Source organism: Diabrotica undecimpunctata, chromosome 2 (genome assembly GCF_040954645.1).
Source record: "Diabrotica undecimpunctata isolate CICGRU chromosome 2, icDiaUnde3, whole genome shotgun sequence".
Classification (NCBI taxonomy): domain Eukaryota; kingdom Metazoa; phylum Arthropoda; class Insecta; order Coleoptera; family Chrysomelidae; genus Diabrotica; species Diabrotica undecimpunctata.
This window is the reverse complement of record NC_092804.1, coordinates 1,555,247-1,582,690: the sequence shown is the minus strand read 5'-3', so window position 1 is coordinate 1,582,690 and position 27,444 is coordinate 1,555,247. Positions and strand designations below refer to the sequence as shown.

General features: G+C 32.4%; 1 protein-coding gene across 3 annotated transcripts in view; it reads left to right on the top strand.

Annotated features, from left to right (window-relative positions):
• LOC140434037 (adenylate cyclase type 2-like) overlaps positions 1-23,015 on the top strand; it is a 53,703-nt gene extending 30,688 nt beyond the window's left edge. For all 3 annotated transcript variants that reach the window (XM_072522022.1, XM_072522023.1, XM_072522021.1), the window contains 11 exons: positions 964-1,113; positions 2,692-2,821; positions 3,733-4,127; positions 4,531-4,695; positions 5,331-5,577; positions 5,721-5,852; positions 8,703-8,846; positions 11,690-11,909; positions 15,638-15,807; positions 19,844-20,063; positions 22,645-23,015. In XM_072522022.1, the coding sequence (XP_072378123.1) occupies positions 964-1,113; positions 2,692-2,821; positions 3,733-4,127; positions 4,531-4,695; positions 5,331-5,577; positions 5,721-5,852; positions 8,703-8,846; positions 11,690-11,909; positions 15,638-15,807; positions 19,844-20,063; positions 22,645-22,946 (2,275 nt within the window). In that variant the 3' untranslated portion in view covers positions 22,947-23,015. The remainder of the gene's footprint in view (positions 1-963; positions 1,114-2,691; positions 2,822-3,732; positions 4,128-4,530; positions 4,696-5,330; positions 5,578-5,720; positions 5,853-8,702; positions 8,847-11,689; positions 11,910-15,637; positions 15,808-19,843; positions 20,064-22,644) is intronic.
• Positions 23,016-27,444: the final 4,429 nt, after the last annotated feature.

Genomic DNA, 27,444 nt, shown 5'->3' with positions numbered 1-27,444 from the left:
TAAGTACTCCTGGCGCATTCGCCAAACCTTAAAAAATTTGTAATGTTCTGAAAAAATTTATTTGAAATCCTTTAAAAAACAGGATAACAAACTTATTCACAAGAAAATAAAAGAACTAACTAGAAACCAGTATCAAATAGAGTATCATACTAACAAGTATGGATGATAGGGTCCTGACAGCATAAGAAGAATTAAACGACGAGAGCAAAACGTATATGGAAAATCTATTCTAAGACAACAGGGAACAAGATATTAACAGACTTTTTAGCATTGATAATAATTTACCCATTCTAACATTAGAAATAAAATAAAAAATGAAAAACATGAAAAATAGAAAAGTACATGGTCCCGGTTATAATACACATAGAAAACCAACAGGACTTGATAAGTTTTATTGTTCTCACCCAAAATGGTATTTGTTTTTTATAGCTTATTAAAAAGTCCTTTGATTAAGTCAAGCACAAAAAAACTAATAAACTATTTACAAAAAAAAAGAACATATTCTTTATTTATCGAGATCTTGATCTAACTCGACAATTTCGCATGATAAAATAATGCACACAATTTTATACTACATGGCATGGAAGCCCGGACGTCGGAAATTACCTCAGTACGCCGCCTGGAAAACTTTGACAAATGGATATTCCGCCGCATACTAAAAATTCGAAGGACTGAATAATATAATACATGAACAGTACTTCAACAACATTAAATTGAGTGTTATAATATCTTTGAATATTTTTGCTGAGGATATGCTATACTGTCAATTATTTAGTTTTGTTAAATAATTATTAACTTAATATTTATGTACAAAACGCCAAATTTGAATAAATGCAATATAAACTTCGAGCGCAACAAAACTGCACTTTTATTTATATAAAAAATGTTTATGATATGCTAATTACAATACTATAAATACTATTAAAACATCTTATATGTGTTCTTCATTATAGCATTTTTTAGGAAAAAGCGTAATCTCAACGTCAACATGAGGATTGGGATTCACAGCGGAAAAATCCTTAGCGGAATCATAGGAACTGTCAAATATCAGTTTGACATATGGTCCAAGGACGTTGATATTGCCAATAAAATGGAAAGTGAAGGACGAGCAGGGTAAATAAGTGTATACTCCACTGTCTTAATAAGAATAAAATAAAACATTAAGCAAACCAAACAAATATGAAACTTAAAAGACCTCTTGCTAGAATTAAAGATGCTACATCTGGTACATCAATGTTTGTAACACGATGAACCTCCGTATTTTAAAAGTTCCGTATTTATGTGGTCTGCTTCTATTGTATTTCTATTCGCTGATGTTGTTATGATCTTCTATTCTTATAAATTTAATTTAATAAAAAATTTGTTCTCCTCTACTATGCATATACGAGAAACGTCATCTATAGAAGAAAAAAAAGTTTATTTAACTGTTGGATTCGACCGTTATTTGATGGAAATTTGTTTTATCTAACAATAAAACACTGAAAACTGTTGTTTTTAAAACTTCCACAATAGGTATTTATTTATTTATTATCACTACAGCTGTTTCGGCAGAGTGCCATTCCCAAGTGATATAAAAAATAAAAAAGAAAGGAATAACAATAGCCTTTAGAACAAACAAAAACTTATAAATATATTAAAAACAACAAGAGAAAAAAAGCAGCAACGTCTACAAACTTAAATGTGGTGACTGCCCAAAAGCTTACATCGGTCAAACTGGTAGAACTTTTAACAAACGGATAGCAGAACATAAAAGGGCTTTCTATAAAGAAAAAGAGAATCTACGTAAGCATTTCACCATTTTGACCATAATATTTCTTTTAATGACTAATTTCAAATTCTTCTCATTAAAATTAAAGGCCTTAAGCTATCTTTATTAGAATCTACTAAAAGTATTAAATTAAAATACAGACATAATCAGTAAGAGCCTCAAATTAAATCGAAACCGTCTTCGTATATAATCCTGAATGATCAACTTGGGACAATCAGTTCTCCCCTTATCATCTTATGTAAATGTAAACTCATGCCAAAAATAGATCACTTGAGGAAGGCACTTTGCTGAAACAGTTGTAGTGATAATTAATTATAATAAATTTCGTGAAAAAAAAAATTTAAAATCGAAAGTTTTTATTGTTTAATTGTTAGAAGTTTATTTTATCCGGATACTCGCTCATGATTAAGATAATTCTGGTGGTTGGATACCTGGAGATTAGATATTGGCCATTCCAATATAATTAGACACTCTGTAAAGACAAAAAATTAACATTACTAAGTGACATCAGCCACATCAACTCATTGGCTCAATCCCTAGTGAGACATCCTCTCTAGCAAAGATTAATAAGGCATCTTTCATGTGATCTTGCTGTAAAATTTTTAGAACCTTAGTACTATTTCATAGTATAGTGCTGTGTAGTAATTTATTTTTCAAACCCAACCTTATATTAGTTAAATAAAACTGTCACTAACCACTGTTCCTAAATACTTTCTTACTGTCATTAACATTTGCTGATCGTGAAATTTTACAGATTGCAAATTAAATGGAATGTTTATTAAAAAAAATAGTACTAAGACATTTACTCAACACACACAAAAAAAATGATTATCGCATTATTAATTAACATGAAATATATTGACGTGTTTAATGAAATAAAAAAACTCTGTTAATAAGTTTTTATTAACATTGACCCTTTTCAGGATGGTACATATCACCAATAAAACAAAGGACTTACTAACAAAAAATTATTTAATTGAGCCAACTGACAAGGGGGAGACTGTACCACAGTTTAAAAATTACGGGCTTTCAACATTTTTAATTAGACCTAACGTAAGTACTGTTTTTACAATTAAGACTTTTTATTAGTTTATTAACAAAACGAATAATGGCAAATATGTAAATATTTATTAAATAATAAATATTTGTTTTTTTATGTATAAGTTTATCAAATACTATTTAGGTTTAAGTTGGCACAAGAATTCGGGCTAGAATCTCAAATGCGAAGAAGGAGAGAAGTACCAAAACAAGGCGCCTTAATATTGAACTCGTAAAAACCCACAAACGGTAGAAAGGTTTCAAAACTATATCGAAACTAAATACATAACTAAAGAGAATCTAACAATTAAAGAACAATAAGAAATGTGTAAAAATTATATTAAAGACGCAGTAAATAACATTCTAGGGCCGAAAAGACCACCACCCACACAATGAGTGGTTCGATGTAGAGTGCGAGGGCATTACAAGAAGAAAGAACAATGCATATAAACTGATGCAGCAAAGAAGAACCCAAGAAAAAGAACAAAAATATAAAGATATCAGAAGAGAAGAGAAGTACATCCATCGGAAAAAAAGCGAACTTATGAAAATAGAATAACTGGAAGAACTAAAGGCATTAAAAAAGGAAAATCAAACAAGAAAATTCTATAAAAATCTAAATAAAGCAAGAAAAGAATTTAAACCAAGGATCGGACTATTTAAGCATAAGGAAGGGTATATAGCTCAAGTAGAAGTAGGGGTAGGCCAAAACTCAGATGGAGGGATGGTGTAGATGAGGATAGTAGAAAAATAGGCGTAGCAAACTGGCAACAGTTGGCAATTGATAGAACTGACTGGCATAATAGACTTAGGAAGGTCGAGGCTCTTTTATAGGGCTGTAGCACCAATGATGATGATGATGATTTAGGTTTAAGACTTTGGTTTGGTAAACTTGCAATATTTTATTAATTTTAATATAATTTTAGATAGAAAAGGACTCACTTCCATCACCAACATCAGAGAGCTGTCCTAGCAGTCCAACTACCAGACCGTCCATCTTTAAGAAACAACGGTCGTATCCAAACAACTTAACTCTGTTACAGCAACTACAAAGAGTTCCTTCTGTCATAGAAGAAGATACATCAAAAAATAGTGTTAAAATTTTTATAGATGATCAAAAATATCGCAACAGTGAGGAGAGAATATTCAGAAAGAGCAAAATGCAAAATCAAAGAGCCAGTGATAGTAGGAGAAGTACGAATACTTTAAAGAGAAGAACTGCGTTCATGAATAATAATATTAAGAGGTATAATGAGAGGACGAATGATGTGAATGAAGAGATGGGAAAATCGATAAATCTGATTTCATTTTCAAAATACCAGTAAGTTTATTCTTAATTCAGAGTAAGATCATTCTTTAATCAAGTACTTTCTATCTTTAAATGTGTGAAGTATATGTGAGCATACAAACAAATATCACTAAGTATTGTTGTTAAAAATAATAGATAAGCAAGTCCAATAACTATTAACTCCTAGTAAGTTTTTTACTAATAACTAAATTTAAATCTTGACACACATTTTATCAATGGTAAGCCAAGAGGAGTTCTTATGTTTAATCTATTTAGATGTGTGGAGTTGTCCAATAAATTTACTGCTTTAACTTATTGGGATGTTTTCCAGTCGTTTATTTACCTTTCTATAGTTCGTTTAATATATTTGCCGCTTATTGTGCACAAATAAATTAGTAGAATATTTGAATGAACTGATAAAATATTTATTTTTTAGGCAATACATTAAAGTAAAAGACATAAATGTCCTTCTTCTTTTCAATAACTTTAAAATAGAAATGGAATATTTGAAAATACCAGATGCATTATTTAAATACTATTTGTTGAGCGCTGCAGCACTAATAATTTGCGTGTATATTATTCAGAATCTGACGCTTAAACAGTAAGTATATAAGGGTGTCCTACATTCCACGTAGACACGTTTTTTAATTGGGTTTTATTCGGGTGGTGAAATGTTGTCAACAAAAAATAAAATACAATATGATAACTGTCAGTTCAGGGTTGTTAAAAATTGAATGCACGCCAGCTACAGAGTTGGTCATTTTTGTTTAGTGATCTACTTTTATAATGTTTGAATAGAGGAATGAAAATATTAAGATATCTAGGTGAATTAGTAAGTTTAGAGAAGTTCACAGTATTTTCTTAATAAAATATGTTTCAATAATCCATTAAAAGATTGTTTAAACAATTCGGGAAGATCAATTAACATTGCCAAAAGCGTTCAACAGTACATTCTCACAAATGTTTCCATCTTTAGGATCACAGTCTTATAAGTTACTTTACTTCATTTTGAAAATGCACGACAGCAAAGTTTTTTAGCAGTAAATTACAAACATTTTTATGGAATTTACAAAATGATTATGGTGTTTTTTGCACGAGATCACTTAATATGTTTTTTTGTCGTCATGTGTAAAAATTTGAAATTTCTTGATGCTATAAAAGGAAGACTCACCTATTATTATATGATTATAAAACATTATAAAAAACAACTAACCTAACATTTTTTAAAATTTACAGATGGGATGTTAGCACGTGGCCTTTCCTTGCGAGTGCGGCTCCCATTATTTTCATTTTTATTCCAATATCATGGGCTGAATATCTATACAACAAATATATAGCTTCACATGGTGACGAAAGACCAAGAAATCTTTTATTTAAGGGTATCTACAAGATGTCGGGTGTGATGACCAATAGTTTTTCTGTGAGGCTGATCATTTTTTTATTCATCTACATAAGTTTTTTGGTCTGCGTTATGAGCGATGTAGTGAGTATGTTTTTTTTATCTATTAAGTCGAGAGATACCCATTTAGTAAATTTATAGAAGACTTTCAATTTACATTACTAATTATTGGTCTACCAATTTTTATGGCAAACAACTAACTAAGGGTTTTAATTTTAATGTTGTAGATGGAATGCAGGGATACTCTAGAGGAAGAAATTGATATCCATAATAGCACTAGTTTTAAAACAAGTTTTTTAAATATATTATTCTATAAGGATGTTTATAATTTAAGTATGCTCAACTGCGTGCTTCCTTGGGTAGGTAGAAATTTTTACTAAATATATATTTAATTTTAACCTATACATACTTAATACATTGCATAAAAAATTCTGGAGAGAAAATTTGCAGAATTCCATTACTGGACTTATCTATACTTTGTTTATAAAACTGGATTTACAACTCTACATGGGTCCTCGCCTCCCCAATAATTTCTCTCCAGTTGTCCCTATTTACCGCCTTTCTCAGCCAAGCACGTATTCTTATATTTCTCATGTTTTCATCGATGTTATCAAGGAACCTTGGGCCTTCCCCTTCTTCTCTGACCAATGAGTCTATCATTACATGTCTTATCCACCTCAGACGTCCTATCTTAATATGTTTTACGATATCAAGTTCCTGATATATTCTATAAAAATCGAAGTTTTATCGTCTTCTCCACAATCCATTGTCATTCACTGCTCCATAGATTCGCCTTAATACTTTTCTTTTGAAACATCCTAATATGTTTTCAGTACTTTTTGTTGTTAGAGTCCAGATCTCTAAACCATATATTAGGACTGGCGTATTATTGTTTTGTAGAGTTTTATTTTTATATTTCTCGATATAAATTGTGGAGTTAAGGAAGAGATTGAGCCCAAAATAGCATCTGTTGGCCGTGCAAATTCTGCAGTTAATCACTGCGGTAGTATTATTTTCATTATTAAAAAGCGCTCTCAGGTATACAAATTTGTTCACTGCTTCGAAGACGTCATTTTCTATAAGATGTGATCTTAGGATTTGTAGTTGCGTGCTTATTTTCATATACTTCGTTTTGTTGGTGTTTATTATTAAACCCATTTTTGTAGCTGATTCTTTCAATGCTACGTGTGCCTCTGGTACAGCGTTTTCAATTCTCTCAACAATATTGATATCATCAGCATAGGCCAGGATTTGCACTGATTTATTATATATTGAACCAGCGGTTGTGATTTGTGACATACGTATTAATTTTTCCAGAGCCAAATTGAACAGTATACAGGAGAGAGGGTCATCCTGGCGCAGCCCGTTATTTGTTTTAAAAGGTTCAGACAGATCCCCCTGAATTCGTACCATTCTTTTAAATTTTTTAAGAGTTAGTTTTGTTAAAATTACCAACTGATTTGGTATTCCTAGCTCTTTTATTGCTTTGAACATTTCTCTTCTATTCACAGAGTCGTAGGCTGCTTTGTAGTCTATAGATATGTGATGTGTATCAATGCCATATTCCAGTGTTTTTCCCAAATTTGTTTCAGGGTTGCAATCTGGTGAATTGTCGAGTACCATACGGTGACATATTACTGTGGAAAATATTTTATACGCTTCATTAAGAAGCGAGATAGGGTAAGAAACGAAGAAATCTGTAGAAAAATTGGGGTAGAAGACATCATAAAACACATAGCCAAAATTAAATGGAGGTGGGCAGGACATGTCACGTAGAATGAAGGATAATAGGTGGACCAAGAAAATCTTGGAGTGGAGACCAAGAGCGGATAGACGAAACCTGGAAAGACCACACAGAAGATTGACGACATAAAGAGGATTTGTACCAACTGGATTGCAGCAGCGCAAGATAGATCTGAATGGAGGTTTTTCGAGAAGGCCTATATTCAGCAGTGGACAACTATGGGATGATGAGGATGATGACATTTAGAAGCGTAATTCCTCTGTGGTTAAAGCATTCAAAGATATCTCCTTTGTTGTGTGTGGTGCAAAGTATTCCAATATTCCAATCATTGCGGAGGGATTTCTGTGTCCATATTTCTTTTATAAGCTGCTGTAATGCCATTATGGTATCGTGGCGGCCACCTTCTTTATATAGTTCAGCTGGAAGATTATCTATTCTAGGTGATTAATTTCTGGTTAGCTTTTTAACCCCATCTTTAACTTTAAGAATCGTTGGTGGTTCCTCTTCCCTCTCATCTGTTTCTCTTAACTGATCTCCTTCGTCTTCTAGGATTTCTTTTTCTTAATCTATATTAAGTGCGTGGTTAAAGTATTCTAGCCAACTATTCAATACATTTTTCTTTGTTGTTAGTAGGTCGCCATTCTGACTTCTGCATTGTCTTGCGATTGCCTTGAATTCTTGTCTGTTGATGTTAACTTTCTTAGGGAATGCTCTGAACTATTTTTCTCTCTTAAGGTTTTCTATAAGTTCCTGACTTAGGTGGTTTCGTTTTTTCTTTTGTGTATCTTCTTGTTTTTCTCTTTGTCTGTCAAAACTTTAAAAAACTGTCAACCATTATCATTTGCCGGCGACCGACCCTCTTTTTGCATGCCCACAGTCCCACTGACAACCTGCCACTAATATCTATGAACGATGGAGACGGAACACCGGTAAACGTATAAAACGCTGTAGATAACAACAACGAATCGAGTTTGATGTGAAGTATTGATCTCGTAAGAGCTCTTACCCAGATCTTTGAGTATTGATCGATCGCGTTCGTTTTCCGTCTGCGTCGAGTATTAATTGACTGGGTCCATCTTACTTCTAGCCTAGGCTGACTAATGATCAGCTATTCGCAGGCTTACCGTCGATTTTATATACAAGAATTCGTCTTTTTATTTTTATTGTATATATTAGACACAAGTTAATTTTATTTTTGTTATTTATTTGGATATATTTCATTTAGATTGTACTTGAGTTTAACTGAGTCTTTTATCTAATGCAGCTACAAATACAAACATCACTATCTTTACTAACCCAGAAAAAAAGATATCGATATTTAAGATTTTTATGCATTGAACAAACATATACAACGACCAATGTTCTATCAGAAAAGCTATGCTATTATACATGTCGAAATCAAAATTATGCTGTTTTTTACTACTACCGAATGATTCTATATAATTTTATATTTTTTTATTTTTAGCATATGACAGAAACATGTGCTATGACTGTAATCATGACGTTTTTATTTCTAAGGATCTTTATTTGGATAAAACTGTTATTAGCAACGATAACCATCACCTTCTATGCCTATTGCGTGCTCAGTATCAGCAAAGGATATTATAAGGTATATCTTTATTTATAAAAATCTCGTGTCGCGATGTTCGTCCAAGCTAATATTCAATAACCATTGAACCGACTGCAATAAAATTTTGTAAAAGTGTATTTGTTGGTCCAACTTAGGAGATAGGATATTTTTTATCTGGATGAATGACCCTTATCCTTTTTAATTGTAAATTCAAAATGTTTTATAAGACTTCACCTCTACGTTTTAAATCGTTTGATTCGTTTCTTAAACATCATTTAGACGTTTAATAAAAGACATTTTATGTTTTTATAACTTTTTTTATAATAAATCGGGAACGACTGAATTGATTTGGCTTATTTTGGTTTTCAAATAATTATTTAATGTCCTAGGAAAGTCTAATAGGTGAGAAAATTATTAAGAAAATACTAGAAACAACGGTTTTATTTTGAATATTGTAATTTTGTATTATTTTAAATACAAATTTTCATGCACATCCTTACAATATGATAATTGGACAATAATGAAGGCTTCTAAGAGTTGCACTAATAAAACTAAGGGTTGAAAACTTCCAATACAAAATTAATTACTTCTTAGGGTGCCTGTCCATTCTGAACGTTGGCGAGCATTTTGGCTATGATGACTTTCCTACAAAGACATAATCCCATAACAGGAGAAAGACCTATTAAGGTCTTTCTTTACCATTTTCTTAGGTTAAGAAGCCAAGATATTCTTCTTTGTCCTAAAGCCCTTTTACTTCAATTTTATCTTACAAAATGCATTGTATTAGCTCATATCTACTTTAATTTCTCATTATATGACCAAGTGTTGGAGCTCACGGCCCTTCACGATGTTGACCAAATCCGTGGTTGTGTTCATCTTCCGTAGTACTTCTTCATTGGTGCTTGTGTCTGTGCATGGCATCTTCAGGATCCTTCTGTATAACCATAGCTCAAAAGCCTAAAGTTTTGATAGAGTTTCCGTCTTCAATGTTCACGTTTCTACTACGTACAGAAGCACTAAGTACACGTAGAGCTCTATTTTTGTTTCTAGTGTGAGGTCATGGCTCTTTAATACACAGCTAATAGTCAAGAATGCACTTTTTTCCTCTTCGATGCGACATTTAAACTCTTATATGTCTGCCATTATTTCTTCTGGTAGGATTTCGGGACCTGAATTTTTTTCAATGGTGGGTTCTTGTATTGTTCTTAAGTCGTGGAAAAGTTTCTCCAAGTATTCTTCCCATACTTTCTTTTTATCTTTTTTGGTTAGGGCCAGATTACCTTCATCCTCTGTTATTTTTCCGCCGTTGCATTTTCGGAACTTTTCAGCTATTTCCTTCACCTTTCGATGGACATTTAAGTTATCATATCGACTCTGATACTCCTCTATTTTTTCTTTCTTTTATCTACTCAAACTTTTCTCCATAGTTCCTGAATTTCTGCATTTTACCACCTTTGTAACATCATACTTCTTCATCGACTTACTTGTATGCTTCTTCATTCTGAATTTGAAATTACCTACAACTGGTACATGATCAGAATTTATGTCTGCCCTGGGTATGTTTTGACAGCTGTACAGCTGTTTCAATACCTCTTATTTACTAGCATGTAATCAATCTGATTTCTTGCAATCCTTCCCACAGAATCCTGTGAAGATTTATAGGTGTACAATTTCCTTGGGTGTAGCTTAAACCAGGAGTTCATTATTACTAATTAATTTGATTACGCAAAAATCTCCAATGTACGTCTCCGATTATTCCGGTTTGATAGTTCAAATGGTCCATTGCAGTTGATGTTTTGCTGGCCCCAACATTAGGTCTTGCCTTTTCAACCTTTTCACGACTTGATTATTACTATTATAATAGTTCTTTTACCTCTTTCTCTGTTCCTTTTGTTGTAGGTGCATACACTTGAATTCTATTAATGTCGATTGGTCTTGTTTGAAGTTGTAAACAGATTTTTCCACTTCTTTTGTCAATATAATGCCGACATCTACTGTTTGCCATTATCTGTTCCATATATTTGCGGTTCCTGAATCTGGTCAATGCATTTCGCTTTTTCCCAGAATATTTAATTTTATGTGTGCCATTTTTTATATTATATTATGGATTTTACCTTCCTGTGCCATGGTTTTCATATTCCATGTGTCTAGTCTGATATCTTCTTTGCATTTTAATTCTTTTTGTTATACTTGTAACTGTTCCTCCCGAAGATCCGATTGGGGTGCTTACTTTGCAATTAAATTACGCTGCAAACATAGGCACTTGATTCTACTAGCACTTATTTAATCCGGATCTTTAATCTTGTCCCAATCTTTCTTCCTCATCTCTATGCCGTTGATCGCTTCCACGGTTCTTCTGCCTTTGAAGCCAGCTTATGAAACAATAACATTTTAATAATATTAACTATATTAATTATATTGCATTGTAATATCAATTTAATTAAAAATATCAGTAAAATAATATTTTTTTCACTAGTCATAATGAAGAATAATTTTGAAAGATTGGCACATAAAATTGGTAAATAATATTTTATAGTATCAAACAATCTTTGTTTAAACTATTTTAGCGTTATTTCTATCTTGTATAAGTTTTACTGTTAGTTTATATAAATTTGGACCATACAAAGTAATAACACGTATTGCCACAGTGTTTATTTTCAAGTAGAGGGTTTTTTGAGCTTACCGACAAATTTTAATGCGAATTAATACAAATGAAATAATATGAGCTTCTCTACTATTTTTACTATCATGTCCTGGACTACTTGTAAATCAAGCATCTACAATATCAAAATGCCTTTTAATTACAGTTGACTTAATAATCACATCTTTTGTGACACTTGTAACCACATCTCATAAACCACCAACTTCTAATTTTGTTTTAGGACAGCGAAACGTTCAACCACCTTCTCGATCCCCAAGTTGCGCATATCATGTCAACGGTATTCTTGATTGTCACTCTGCATTTAGTAGATCGTCAGACCGATTACATGAATCGACTGGATTATCTGTTAAATAGAAAATTCAAATGCGAACAAGACGAGGCAAATTTATTACAAAAAGTCAACGAGAATTTGTTAGTAAACATTTTGCCAAAGCATGTAGGTACGTATTTATATTTAGATGACTTAAATAACTATACTTAAAGTATAGGGTGATAATTATTTGAAAATATTTAACTTTTTAACAACTTTACTTTCGTAAATAATATAAAAAATAGGAATGACAGGTCAATTTTGGTTTTAACTTTTCAGTAGACGCGGTTTAATTTTGTGTATCAGTAGTCGAACACGGTCTACTACACCGGCCATAAAAATAGTCCTCTAGATGCATTTTGTTTAAATTTTAATAAAATATTTTATTGTTTGTAGTTTTTTTGACATTATTTATTAATATGGACATACTTTGTTTATTTAAAATGTTTATTTACGTAGCACAAAAAATATTCCACAATTTTTGTAATAGTTTGGTTTATTCTCTTTTTTACTAATTTATTTATTTAATTATAATTTATATTTATTAATAACTATTTTAAACAAAACTAAAACATTATTTCACTAAGACTTATCATAAAAAAATATAAGAGATGGCAAAAACATAATAAAATTAAGCCGGAATATTGTTACAGTCATTGCAAATTGGATTTAAATGTTCTAAACTAAGATACTTTTTATAAATCGAACAAAAATATTTCGTTTCTCGATTCTTTTTCCATCCACAGTCACCATAACTCCCAATTGCTCTCGGAGTTCTATGAACTGGCACGATATCTTCATCCAAATGACAGATCTCCTTAAGTCGAATCCTTATTGTCTTGGGTATATAGACATTTTGGCTTCGATTCTTCTGGTTATAGTATATAAGGCTAAATTTGTCAAAACTTGTCGTAGGGTTTTTGTGAAATTTGGTATGTTACAATTGTAAATATATAATAAATAAAGGAATTTATTGCTGTAACATTTAAACGGCTATACAAAACGACCATAGGCCATCTTCTACTACAATGTGCCATATCATATTGTGCGCAAAATTTATCTACGGTAGCAACACCGCTCTTTGTGCTGTTTTATGCTAATATGATTTTTGGTTTTCCAGTTATAGGATCAACGTCGTCCCTATGGTGCATAGTGGAATACAACAGAACGTTTTTGTTTTTTTTTTGGTTTATATGATCCTCTTGAACCAAACCCAAATGTACTAGAGCCAATAGGTCGTCCTTGATTGTTAGAGAAATATGTAGGAATTTCTCTTTTATCTACTTTTATTGTTCCCAAGACAGTTAAACCATTATACCAAGATCAACGCTGCTGTATCAACATCTGCTGTATCGGTGGTAACATTTCTCTTAGATCCGTAGACATGTTGACAGACCCGTTCCGCCCCTGTCTTGGTACTAGTGTCTAGAGAGTATGGATCATCCACTTGGTTTTTGCCAACGTATACTTCCATGTTACTGGCACTGGTGTAAAATAACTTTGCATCAGAGAGTGCAAATATTTTTATACCGCATCTATTGAATTTGCTTGGTATGTACTGTTGGAACGAGCACCGTCCTCTAAAAGCCTCCAACTTTTTGTCCACGGTTACGTATTGCGAATGAGAGAAACATTTTTTATGGTTTTCGTTCCACTTGGTAATAAGATCTCTTATTGGCGATAATTTATCCAAACTAACTCTATCATGCCCTGAATTGATATCATCAGTTTTCATATACCTTAGTAAATTTCTAAATCTCATGATGTTCCTTATTCTTCTGGTAATTTCAGCAGTTTAATTTTCTTTGTTAACTTTCATTATTTGTCCCGGGTAGACATGTTCTTTGGTGTATTTGGCATTATTTTTGTTTTTTCCAAGTTTATCTTAAGACCTACTTTTTCCGAAGCTTGAAATAGTTGCGTCATCATAGTCTGTAGTTCTTCAAAACTTGTAGCGAATATTAAAATGTCATCAGAGTATCCCAAATGACTCAGTTTTCTTCCATTAACATTTATTCCTTTATCTGCCCAATTAATGTCTTTGAACACGTCTTCCAGTCCAATTGTAAATAGCTTTGGTGAGATAACATCTCCCTGGCGAACCCCTCTGTTGATTGGTATAAACAGTTTGTACATTTGGGATAGTAGGGAGATTGGATTACAGTTCTTCAGATCTCTTCTGTCTCCTTTTTTAAAGAAAAGTATTGTCAAACTTGTATTCCAATTATCTGGAACTTCTCCTCTGTGAAGACATTTGTTAAAAAAATTTTCAATTCTTCGACAATAATTTCACTCCCCTCTTTCAACATTTCTACAAGTATTCCATTTATATTTAGTTGTGCCATAGCTTGTTTCATTTCGAAAGATTCTATGTTAGGGAGTATTTCTGAGTTGACATTTTTTATCTTTTTTTTAAGATCTTTCTTTGCTGTGTTATTTGGATTCTTGTTTAAGGAATATAAATTACGGTACAATGTTTAAGTAACTTTTAGGATTTCGTTCTTGTCTCTTATTGCTTTCTCATCTTTATCCTTTAATGCGATTATTATAGGCTTTCCAAAGTTTGATTTTAAGCATTTCAGGCCTCGTTTCTTTTCTATTATTTTTTCTACCTTGTTTTCATTGTAGATCCTTAAATCTTCCTTTACTCCCTTCTTTATTTGTTTATTCAATTCTTTGACACCGTCGGTGTTTCGCTTTTCTTCGCTTAGAAATATGCGTCTCTTTTCCATAAACCGTTTTGTTCCATCACTTATTTTGTTTTATTTATTTTTCGTTTTCTTTGCAACAGTCAGTCCTGCTTTCAAGAGCTTTCGTTTTATTTCTTTATTAATTGTGTTCATGTCGGAATATTCTTGTTGATAATGTTCTACAAATTCTTTTCTTAAGACTTCTCTGTACTCATCTCTCTTCTGTCGCATTTTAGTTTGATCTATCTGATTACAATAATTATGTGGCCTGTTTCTACTGGTTTTCGTCTGTTCATGATTGCTGCCAATTGTGAATCGATTGAGAGCAGTAATATCTTCAAAAATGTCTTTGTACCCACGCAAGAAGTAATCGATCTCATTTTTCGTCATTTTATTGGGAGATATCCACGTCCATTTTCGATTTGTTGGTTTCTTGAAGTGTGTGGTCATGGCATATAAATTTTGTTGTTCCAAAAAGTTATAAAAAAACAATTACTTACAAGTTACAAAATTCTATCACTTCTCTAGATGCACACGGTCCACTGCACCGGTTTTACAAATTACAAACTTACAGTTCGGGCATCAACACAAGGTCCATAGTCAGAGAAACTCAAAAGCTTCCGATTGTCTTTAGAATTGACCGTTATTGACTCCCACCGGTCTCCTAGACAAACTGAAAGGTTAAAAAACAAGAAATTGGACGCCTCTTAAAATAATTTTCTATTTGATACAGGTTACTATTTGAAATTATAACGATCTTTCTAGTAAAACGTCGGATTTCAGTACAAAGTACGATCCCGATTTTATCCCTTTATGCCTTTTTGTGTACTAAAAATGTGTTACGAGATAAGCAAAAAAAAAAGAAATTTAGAAGTGTAGAAAACTATTTTTCATATTATTTACAGATACTTATTCTAACAAGTATCGTCCTATTTATATTTAAAAACTAATAACCTAAAATCGTACAACTTTACTAACAAAAAGTTTATATAACAGATACAAATATGCCTTTCCTTCTTTTCCTTTTTGTTGGATATATATTTTTCCATTTGATCTTTAGCGAATACTCATATAATCTATGTTAATAATTCAGGAAATCTATTACGTAATCTAAATTTTAATTAACGAAATCACCGGTCAGAAATAAAACCCTTTCCCGTTGTTTCAGCGAATCTGTATCTGGATGTGAGCCGAGAACAAAAAGAATTGTATTTCGAAGAGCATGATAATGTGGCTGTTATGTTCGCATCAATTATAACCGAGGATGAATTGCAGCAAATTTTAGACGAGAAGGAATTTTTAACGTTAATGAACGCTTATATACTGAAGTTCGACGTGGTTAGTATATTTCTATTGTTAATATAATTGGAAAAGTAAACAAGTACCTTCATTTATCGGCAATTATTACTCAAAACAATTTCAACTAGTATTAGATGAATTCAACGACTAACAAATAATGTTCTGTTGCTTTTATTACTATCAATTATATTGTACAATGAATAAAGTTACCAATAAAAGCAAATTTATATGCTAACGATATAAAAGTTTCCACTAGAAGTTGTAATATCCTTCTAGTTATAAAAGTCCTTCAGTTATTTCTCTACAAACTGAAAATATAATCCCAAAAAATTGGTTTTGCTGTTTCCAGTAAAAAGACCTATTTTATTATATGCGATAAAAATAAAATACCACTAGCAAATCTACCTCCATTCTAAATAGTGTTTGGTTAAGTAAATTTTACAGAAATTTTAGGGTTGAGACTTAAAAGTTACTTGAAATAGACAGATCATATTAAAAAATAGTTGTAACCTGTTAGCTACAAATAAACCTCCATATACTAAAAGGTCTTGTGCGTCGCTGTTTACTGTGTCTTCCCAGCGCTTCTTTTGGTAGCCTATTTTCTCCCATTCTTATCACATGTCCGACCCATTGCAATCTTTGTATTCTAATGAAGTCTGACAGTGGTGCTTCCTTATAAAGGTGATTAAGCTCGTTGTTGTATTGACTTCTAAAGATTCCGTTTTTCTTCACAGGTTCTAGTATTCTCCTCAGTACTTTTCTTTCGAATGTATCGAGTTTGCTTCTGGATATTTCTTTCAGGACGCATGCTTTACTGCCATAGCATGCTATTGGTCGGTGGACATTTTTAGACTGAAATATATGGGAGAGGACAAAATATGTTCTGTTTGCCTGCGTTATTCTCTTCCGTATTTTTCCATCTTCTGATCCGTCGGCATATATTTCTACTCCCAGGTATGTAAACTTTCCAACCGTTTCAATGTCATCTTCATGTATTATGTTTTGTGGGATTATATTTCTTCTTGTCCCTATCAATATTTTTGTTTTTTTTGCGTTATTTTCCAGACCTAACCTTTTTGTTTGCATTTTTAATTCTGCGTATGTTTCCTGTGCTCCTGTTGATACTTTACTCATAATATTAATATCATCGGCATAAGCAACCGGTTGAACCGTTCGGTTGATTAGTAGGTTTCCTCGTCCAGTTTGCATTTGCCTAACCCCATACTTCAGTGCCAGGTTTTGCTTTAGTTCCTGCAAAATTTTGAAAAAGTCTATCCGGTAATTTTGAAATCGTACACATGCCTAATTTTCATCCACCATGGCTTTAATAAGTCTAATTAGCTTGTGCGATATTGTCAATTTAGCCAATATATGGTAGAGTTTGTTTCTTTTGACTGAGTCGTATGCCTGTTTAAAGTCTACAAACATGTTGTGAACAATAATGTCCATAAAGGTTTTTATGATTTACTCAAGATCTGTTTGACTGTAAATATTTGATTCGGTGTCAATCTTCCCCATCGGAAGCCCGTCTGATAGTTTCCAATAATATTTTCTGCTAGTGGTTGAAGCCGCTGGTTTTTGCACTGGAGTTTGTCTTCTTTTTGATAGATCGGGAATACTTTACTTGTTTCAAGTTGTCGTATTTTCTCTTCTTGCCATATGTCTTTGATAAGCGCGTGGATGTATAGGTAATTGCCACCCACCTTATACAATTCTGCTGGTATTTCGTCAACTTTCGGGGTTTTATTGTTTTTCTGGGACTTAAAAACTTTGAGAACTGCCTCTATAGTTGGAGCTTCTACTCCATTCTCTACCTCATTCTCTTCTACTTCGTTCGTACCCATTTCATCTTCCGTGTCTACTTGTGTACCAAGTAGGGTCTGAAAAAAATGTTTTCAGGTTTCTGAGACTTTCTGTTGGTCACTGAATATTTGCCCACTTTCATCTTTATATAGGCTTGTTTGAGGTTTATATCCACTTTGTATCTTTTTTAGGTATTTGTAAGCCTTTTTAATTTCGTTATTTTTGAAATTTTCATAGGGTTTTTTTATAGGGTCTTTTTTTATACTTACCTAACTACATACTCTGCTTTATGTATATCAGTTACTTATTCGTAGTAATATGCTACTTAAAGACTTGTACTGAGTGCCTTTCATACTAGTCCAGTGGCAAGTCTTTAAACTTACTAAACGAATCAACTTTGTTTGTAAGAAGACAACATATCATACTAAGATACGCTACTAAACTGTATAGAAATAATAACAATCATAACTACCTGCTCCTATATACATACAGATTCCCCTACAAAAGTAACAGACAATAAAGATATTTAACCTTTAAAGAACTTAATGAATTATGGATATAACACAAATTTGATGATATACCCGCTATCTACATAGTCAACTGAACCTCCCTGGAAAATGAATACTTCTACTTATAATACATATCTAGTAAATTATCCAATGAATAGCACAAAAATTAACAAAAAAACCAAAGAAAAATACTCCAAACTATTATGTAAGAAAAAAGTTCAATCAATTTAATAGTTTCTATAGAATATTTTTTTTGCGGAGCTTAAATTCGGCCACATTATGCGTACCTAATAGTAAATACCAACGTTTACAGTTGATTCTACAGGGCAAGATGGAGGGAAGGAGAGGCCTTGGACGTACACGTATATTCTGGCTGGATAATCTTAGGAAGTGGACTGGTCTAATGTCAACTGTTCTATTTCGAGCTACTGTGAATAGAATAAGATAGGTCAATGTGATCGTCAACATCACTAGAAAATAAGGACTAAGAAAATAAAATTTCTTTCCTCCGTGGCGCTAACTACGTTTCCGTATACCGTGTCGTCCTAGCCTTGTATTGCGATGCATCAAAACCGAAAATGGCTATGCCGCAGCAACAGATATTAAAGATACTATATAAATTCCTACTTTTTGCAGCATATTTACTGAAGAAGCTACTACAATTTTAAAAGAACTAAATTTTTGTTAAAAATATACAAATACTAATCTCCTGTTTATCTCAGATTCAAGAGAAATACCCAGACCTCAAGGTTCTGGGTATTCCTCTTCTTCTCTGACCACTGGGTATATTAAGAAGCGATTTTCTAGCTGGGTCATTTTGTTCCATCCACATTACATGCCCTATCCACCTCAGACGTCCTATCTTAATATAGTTTTACGATATTTGGTTCCTGGTATATTCTATAAAGTTCGAAGTTGTATCGTCTTCTCCACACTCCATTGTCATTTACTGCTCCATAGATTTGCCTTAGTACTTTTCTTTCGAAATATCCTAACATGTTTTTATTAATTTTTGTTAGAGTTCAGGTCTCTAAACCATATGTTAGGACTGAGCGTATTATTGATCTATTTTTGTATTTCTTGATATAATTGTGGATTTAAGGAGGACATTGAGCCCAAAATAGCATCTTGATTGTTTGTTGGTGGGAATATTCGTTAGCACTTTAAATTACTTTTTAAGTTCTCTTTTCTTGTGAGCTATTTATGTGGCAACTACGTGAATATGCTGGTCACTTTTATTTTAATCATTTATCAATGATAATTAAACCACACTAACAGCGATTTGGAATTCTGTTTGTCCTTATGTTATAAAGTATATTGTTCTTGTATATATTTTTTACATATTTCTGTTTTTTGTAACTTTAATCATAACTTACTTACTTCTGCTTTTTCTTTAAAAGAACATTAAACGTTTAATCCTATGATTCCTGAGTTGAACTGGATATAGTTGGTATAGCTTAAATTTTCTTTTTAGTATATTTGATGTTATTCCTATAAAAAGCTTGCATTTTTAGAACGGGAGATTTATCGGTCGATCATTTTCCAAATGGTATAGATCACCTTTTTTGTATACCAATGTGACCAATTCTATTCCCTATTCGTCTGGGCTAACGTCTTCTATTTGGCATCTATTAAAAATATTTACCACTTTATTTTTTGTTACCGTCTCACCCTCCTTTAACATCTCAGCTCAAACCTCATCATCCATTGCAGCTTTATTGATTTCTATTTATTGAAGTGTAATATATTTTTTACTTTTCCAGCTCACTAACAGAGAACAGTATCATAATATAGAAAAAATAAAAATTGCCAAATGGACTTACATGGTCGCCTGTGGACTCTTTACTGATAGACAAACATCGGACGGTGAACGACACCAAACTAGCTCAAGTATGTATACGTTGCTCTGCTTTGCGTCTGATATGTTTAAAAAGTTAAAGGATGTTAACAGGCAATATCTGCAAAATTCACGATTAAGGATTGGTAAGTAAAGTGTTTTATATGAAAGATTTAGAAGTAAATAAAAAAAATTTTGAAAAATATCTTTATTTTTGATTAAAAAGTGCATTTCTAAAACCAAACAATGTTTGTTTAAGAGTTTCTTCACATTTGGGTCTAATTCTGCTGTAAAGTATTCTTAAAGACGTCTTAATTGGGCTAATTTATCGATACTCGAACATGTATATTTTAAAAATTGTGATAAATGCAAATTGAAAACAATTAAAGAGGTGGATTCCAAAAGGGTTTAAGTCATTTTTTTTCACATTTTGAGGTTTTAGTTGGATCTAATTCTAGAACATCATTTCTAATATTAGAAAAAAACAATTCATGCCATAACAGCCTAAGTCAAGTATACTATAAAAATTACAAATCTGTATAGTATACTTGATTTCAGCTGTCAGCATCTATTTGCTGTGAGTTTTTGGTAAGGTATGTTGACTGTTTGAGGTGAAACAAGTGAGCAATCGAAAACGTATGTTATAAGTATAAAATGAGTTTAGATTCTGTAACAAATAATTTTTCAGTATCTGTAAACGACATTAATTGTGCCAAGAAGAGGAAGCGAGAGAAATGAAGATCTGCGGGACAAAAATCTCAAGAAATTCGCAAGAAATAGTAAAGAAACTCATCCAGATCCTCGCATTGTTTGTACTTATAAAGGCGATGTTTGTAAGGCATATCAATTGACTCCTAATAATGTAACTAGCTTTTATGATAAAATGTACTCACATAAGACTGCGGCTGATTAGAACAACTTCGTATTCAAATACTTTTTAAATCAAGAGTCTAAGCAACATAGGTCTAAAAAAAAAAACAAATCCACGATCTCGAACAGTTACAAAATACTTCATACATGACAGAAAAATGGTGTTTTATTAAGTGTGTGGATCTTTATATTCCTGTCGATCACAAAATTTTCTTTAAAAATATTAAATCGATACACTGAAGCTTTAAAAGAGTCAGGAGAATGTCCTCGTGGAAAGCGAGGTGGAGAAGGGATAAAATCCAATGATTCAAGTACAGATCAATCAATGATTGATTTCATAAAATCATTAAAGTGCTGTGGAAGTCATTATGCTCGGGGTAAGAGCGATATTACAATAAAAAGTGTTACTTCTTCTTCAAGTGCCATCTCCGCGGCGGAGGTCGGCAATCATCAAAGCTATTCGGACTTTTGAGACGGCTGCTCTGAAAAGTTCATTTGATGTACATCCGTACCACTCTCTCAGGTTGCGCAGCCATGACATTCTATGCCTCCCTTTGCTTCTCTTTCCTTAGATCTGTGCCTGCATAATCAAATGGAGCAAGGTGTATTTCTCTCCACGTGTAATATGTCCGAGATATTCCAATTTTCTTGTTTTATTTATATTTAAAATTTCTATTTCTTAATGCATCCTCCTCAGAACCTCTTTGTTTGTGACGTGTTCTGTTCAAGATATTTTTAGAATCCTTCTATACACCCACAGCTCGAATGATTCCAGTTTTTTTATTGATGTCGCATTTAAGGTCCAAGATTCCATTTCATCAAATAAAGTCGAAAAAACATAGCACGTCGCCAACCTAACTCTTAGGTCCAATTTTAAATCCCTTGTACATAGCACTCTTCTCATTTTGTTAAAATTTTACTCTAGCCTTTTCTATTCTGATTTTGATCTCCTGATTGTAATTATTTGTGATGTTATTCACTGTTCCCAGATATGCCTATTAGTCCACTTGTTCGACGTTGGTTCCGTTTATTAGAAGGTTCTCGTTATTTCTTTGAGTTTTCGATATTCTTATAAATTTCGTCTTCTTGACATTCATTGTTAGACCATACTCTTTTCCATACTCGGCTATTCTGGTCACCAGTCTCCAAAGATCTTCAATATTTTTGGCTAAGACCACAGTGTCGTCCGCATATCTAATGTTGTTAATGGGAACTCCATTTACCTTTATTTAAGCTGTTTCACCCTCAAGAGCGTTTTTCAGGATCTCTTCGGAGTAGGCATTAAAAAGAATTGGCGAAAAAACGCATCTCTGTCTCACTCCACATCTTATTTCAATTTCTTCTGACAGCTGTTCGTTAACACGTACTTTTGCTCGCTGTTTATAGTTTAAATTTGATATGATCCTGAGGTCGTTGTAGTCAATCTTCTTTGATTTCAGGACATTCATTAATTGTTTATGTCGTTCTTTATAAAACATATGTATATATCTTGATTGACGTCCAGGCATCTTTGTATCAGTATATTAAGTGAAAAAAGAGCTTCACGCGTTCCTAGGCCTTAGCGAAAACCAAATTGTGTATCTACCACTAGTGTGTGTGTATCTACCACTTGTGTATCTAGCACTAAAAAGTGTTACTACCACTTTTATATTTTCTTTGTCTACCAGCTTGATTACCTTAGTTGGTGTTTCATCTGCGTCAACAGTTATAGTTTTTGCATTTTTTATCGCATGTTCATGATTTTTAGACCACCAATATATCTTCCTAGAGTAAAATTTCATTATTTTTGAATTTTTTTCTATGTCGTTTACCAATAAAAATTTTGTTGTTTGATTTATTTTTATCATTTGATTCTAGGTATAAGCCACGGACCAATTGCAGCGGGTGTCGTCGGTAGCAAAAAACCCTTATATGATATTTGGGGCGACCCAGTTAACATGGCATCAAGAATGGACAGCACTGGTATACCAGACCGAATACAAGTATTGGAGCATACCGCCGAAGTCATACAGAAGCTCGGATATAAGTGTACCGAAAGGGGGAATATACAAGTCAAGGGAAAGCAGGGAAAATTGAAGACGTTTTTTGTGGATATAGATGAAAATTTTAACTTGGTTAGAGACAATTTGCACAGTAATGGGACAATTAAGAAAGCTTGAAAGTAGTGTGTATATATTGTGTGTTTATATTTTTGTAAATAACGAATATATTTATTTATTTTATTATAAGTTATTAGTATATTTTTTTAAAAAGGTGTAGTATGAAGTCCTTAGAAAATTTGTCCCTTAAAGCATCAAAGATATTCCACGTACATAAAGTTTAACCATATAAAGAAAAGAGAAATAAAAAAAACAGTCAAAAGAAATAAGGGACAGGTTCTTCAACTATATTATCATGAATATCCAGTCTCCCACTGAAGATAAAGAAGACGAGGAGAAGGATCTATTTTACAAGAAACTGGAAAGCACTTATAGACAATGACAAAAAAATGACATAAAAATTACTATTGGCGATTTTAACGCTAAAAAAAGTAGGTGAAGAGATAATTTACTGACCAACAATCGATGAGCATAGTCTTTATGCGGTCAGCAATTAAAACGGTTTACGCCTAATTGAACTCACAATATTATTGGGAATGGTGGTCGTAAGTAATGTTTCTCCCACAACATTATTCATAAAGACAAGTGGTAATCACTAGTCGTCAGATAAAAAAAAATAAATTGAGTGTGTACTTATTGATACTCGATATTTCTCCGATGTATTGGGTATATGTAACAGCATATAGAGGTGCTAATATAGACTTTTATTACTACGTTTTAAGAAGTCGATTAAAATCTAATAAGGCAAAAAAAACAAAGATTGGTTCTAAGGAGAATATAGATCTATTATACCACAAAAAAATAAAACATATAAGAGACTGCAGCATCTCAGAGCTGGATTAAATCTAAAAGATGATGAAAAACTTCGACAAATAAAAATGGTTATAAAGGAAAAAGAAAATGCAGTACAAAAACGTCCTAAACGAGATTATTAATAGAGAAGACTTACTGAGAGTTCACTCTTCTCTTCTTCTTGTAGTGCCTATCCGTTTCGGATGTTGGCGATCATCATGGTAATCTGTATTTTGCAAACTGCGGCTCTGACAAGATTTTTGGTTGTTGTGTTGAAGCACGTACGTAGATTTTTTAGCCATGAAATCCTTCGCCTTCCTTCGTTTTCCTTCTACTTTTCCTTGTAGAATTAATTGCAGCAAAGCATATCTTTCGCTGTTCCTCATGATGTGACCGAGGTATTCGATTTTAGCTGTTTTTATTGTGGCAAACAACTCTTTTCCTTTTTGCATTCTTAACAAAATGTCCTGGTTAGTAACGTGGTCGCCGTAGGATATCTTCACGATTCGACGATAAAGTCACATTTCGAAAACCTTATTTTTCTTGCAGGTAGAGTCTATGTACCCATAAAAACCTTATTTTCATGGGTACTGATAAATCATGGCATTCGAATAGCTTATCAATTTTTTGAAATGCAGATATTGCTTTCTCTATCCTACACTTTATGTCTAGGGAATAATTTCAATTTTCATTGACATTCGTACCAAGATACGTGTATGTTTTCACTCTTTCTATTGGTTGACCATTCACACTGATTCTTTTAATTTGCTGTTTCTTCTTAGAGATCATTATACATTTTGTTTTCTTCATGTTCAGTAAAAGATCTCTGACTCACTTCTGTGATTCTATTCATTAACTCATTTAGGGCTTCATAACTTTCAGCGAATACCACCGTATCATCCGCATATCTGATGTTATTGATACTATCTCCGTTAACTCGAATTCCGGCTTCAACATCCTCTACTACTTCTTGAAAGATTTCCTCAGAGTATATTTTGAACAGCAAGGGTAATAGTAAACATCTCTGTTGAACCCCACGTTTGATTTTGATATCATCGGATTCTCCTGCCTTTGTACGGATCAACGATATTTGATTCCAGTTAAGATTGCTTATAATTCTTATATTACAGGTGTTTATTCCAATATTTGTTAATATATCCATCAGCTTATCGTGTTTAACTCTATCGAACGCTTTATGGTAATCAATGAAGCATGCATTATAATCGCAATTCACATCTCTATATCGTTGAAGACGTTGCGTCTTCAACGTTCCGAAAACCAAATTGTGTACGGCTGATTTTTTCTTCGCATAGTCTATATATCCTTTAATGTATAATTTTCAGAAATAACTTTAAAATGTGGCTCATTAAGCTGATGGTCCGGAAATCATTGCAGGATACGGATTTTATCTTTATTTTTCCATAAGCTTTATCAGTTCAGCATATGCGTTATCAGGTCCAGGAGCTTTGCCATCTTTTAGTTGTGATAGTGCTTTTTTCACTTCAGCTGATGTGATTAATAAGTTGTCATCACATATATAGAACGAAGGTTGTTCAGACCTATCATCATCAAAGAGTTCTTGTATGTATTTGGTCTATATGCATATTTCTTGATTTTTATCTGTTATGATGTTCTTCTGTTGATCTTGCAGTTTGCTATACTTTGTTTTTTAACCAGGAGGAGTAAACTAAAAAGACAGATTCACACCCAAGAAAGTTACTAGAAAAGTCACCAAATACATCTTTTTTTTTTGTTGATTATCTCGGCCTTGCGGTAATCCAGTAATCAGTATCGGACATCTTCACACGTTGATTCTAACATAACTTTGATTGTTTATGGTTTAATAATAATTTTTCAAATTAACTTCCAATATATATTGTTTAGTATTTCTAATTACAATAAAAAAATGTTGGACTGTTATGAAGAAGTTAAAGAATTTTTAGAGTTTATTTATCACATTGTAGAAGAAAATCGTCCGGAACGTATACGAAAGCGATATATTCGTGATAAAATGATATGTAAAATCCAATGGAATTTTACAATATTACTGTTCCAGTCTGCTTATATTCTAATACAAGCTAAAGTATTGTGCTAATAAAATTGGCACATTACTTTAGTAAGTCTTGATTTTAACAATAACTATTCTGCAAAACTAACCTGTTGCCTGTTTTATTTTTGCTACCGTGGCTGTTATTTTCATTCCAGAATTATCAATTTTGAGTTGTTTATACATGGTTATAATGCATTGTTTCTCATTTGAAGATAAATGACCCAAATCTACACGGCATTTTTTAAGTGGAGAGGAATAATTACCACTAGTACTTGGCATCTAATCCATATTATTATCTTAATAACACTAATATATCGCTAAATAGTTCTGAAAAGATCTGTTTTTTATATAAATATAAACGAAATATCTAAAAATGTAAGGAATAACGCAGAAAACAAAAAATCGTCGATATAAATTTTGAATTTTAAAATTTCACAAATTTCATTAGTGTCAAAATGTCATAATTTAGTGGAGTAAACTTGCCTGCGGTTGGACCAATTACAAACAAGCATTACAACGCGGAAAATTTGAATTACTCCTCCTGGTTAAGAAACAGACCATAGCTGTGTTGGATTTTTGAAGACCATTTGCTTATTTTACCATTTTATCCATATAAAATGTATCGTATTTTAATTCCACTAACTCTTTATACTGTGTTTTAAACCAAATTTCTTTGGTCTTTTGTATTTCGGTTCTTATTTGTCTTTGAATATTGTTGTACATTCTTTTGTTATTCTTTGATTTTCTTCTTTCTTCCATGAGTTGCAGTATGTTGCCATTCATCCAACTTTTGCTCTTCTATTTATTTTCTATTAGATGTTTTCTCTGATCTTATTAATAATACTCTACCAAAACATAACGGTTGTGGAAAATAATTAAAACTCAGGCTAACAGCGTCTAAAAATAATAATGGTGCTGTAATTGGTAAAAAAGAACAGATACTAAACTGATGGGCGAATCATTTTAACGAATTGCTTAATGGCTTAATCATAGAGTTGAGATGAAGTTTTCCATGATTTTTATGAATGAAAATGATCGGCAGTCATTCTAAAACTAATGGATGACTTTAAAGGCAATAATGACCGCAGTCGACGACGATGATCTTTCTAGAAAAAGGTTTAACATCCATAGAAATAGAAGCAGTGTAAGATTTTTAAGCGCAATATAATGGAAAATAAAAAATTTACAGGACAAGTACGACAAAATGGTTTGCAGAAAGTTTTTTAGTGGTATGAAATAAATGTGCTGAATGAATTCCCGCACTTAACACAGAACAGCAGACAGAGAGAATTAGATAAAAACTATTAGAAACATTGATGTTAAGACACTATTGGAGAGAGCTAGAAGTACAGATATACGAGATATACGAGATATATGTAGATGCAAGGTGAAGAACATCAAGAACTGGGTAAGAAAAATAGAAGAGTAGAATGGAACGACCATATGAGCTGAATGACAACAAATAGAGTAATAAAAACGGTAAGAGACGGTCTCCCAAAAGGAAGACGATCAGTAGAAAGACCACCAAAGCAATGGAACGACAACTTACTAAAGACACATTGAAAACTCGTTCTCAAATGTTTTTTTTTATAAAGAACTACAAAAAACAAAAATATATATTTTTTTCTATGATAAATTTACGTCTTTTTACGATTTTGTAAAATTATTGACTAACATTTTTCTAGAGGTTTACATTAAGTATATAAACCTATCCTA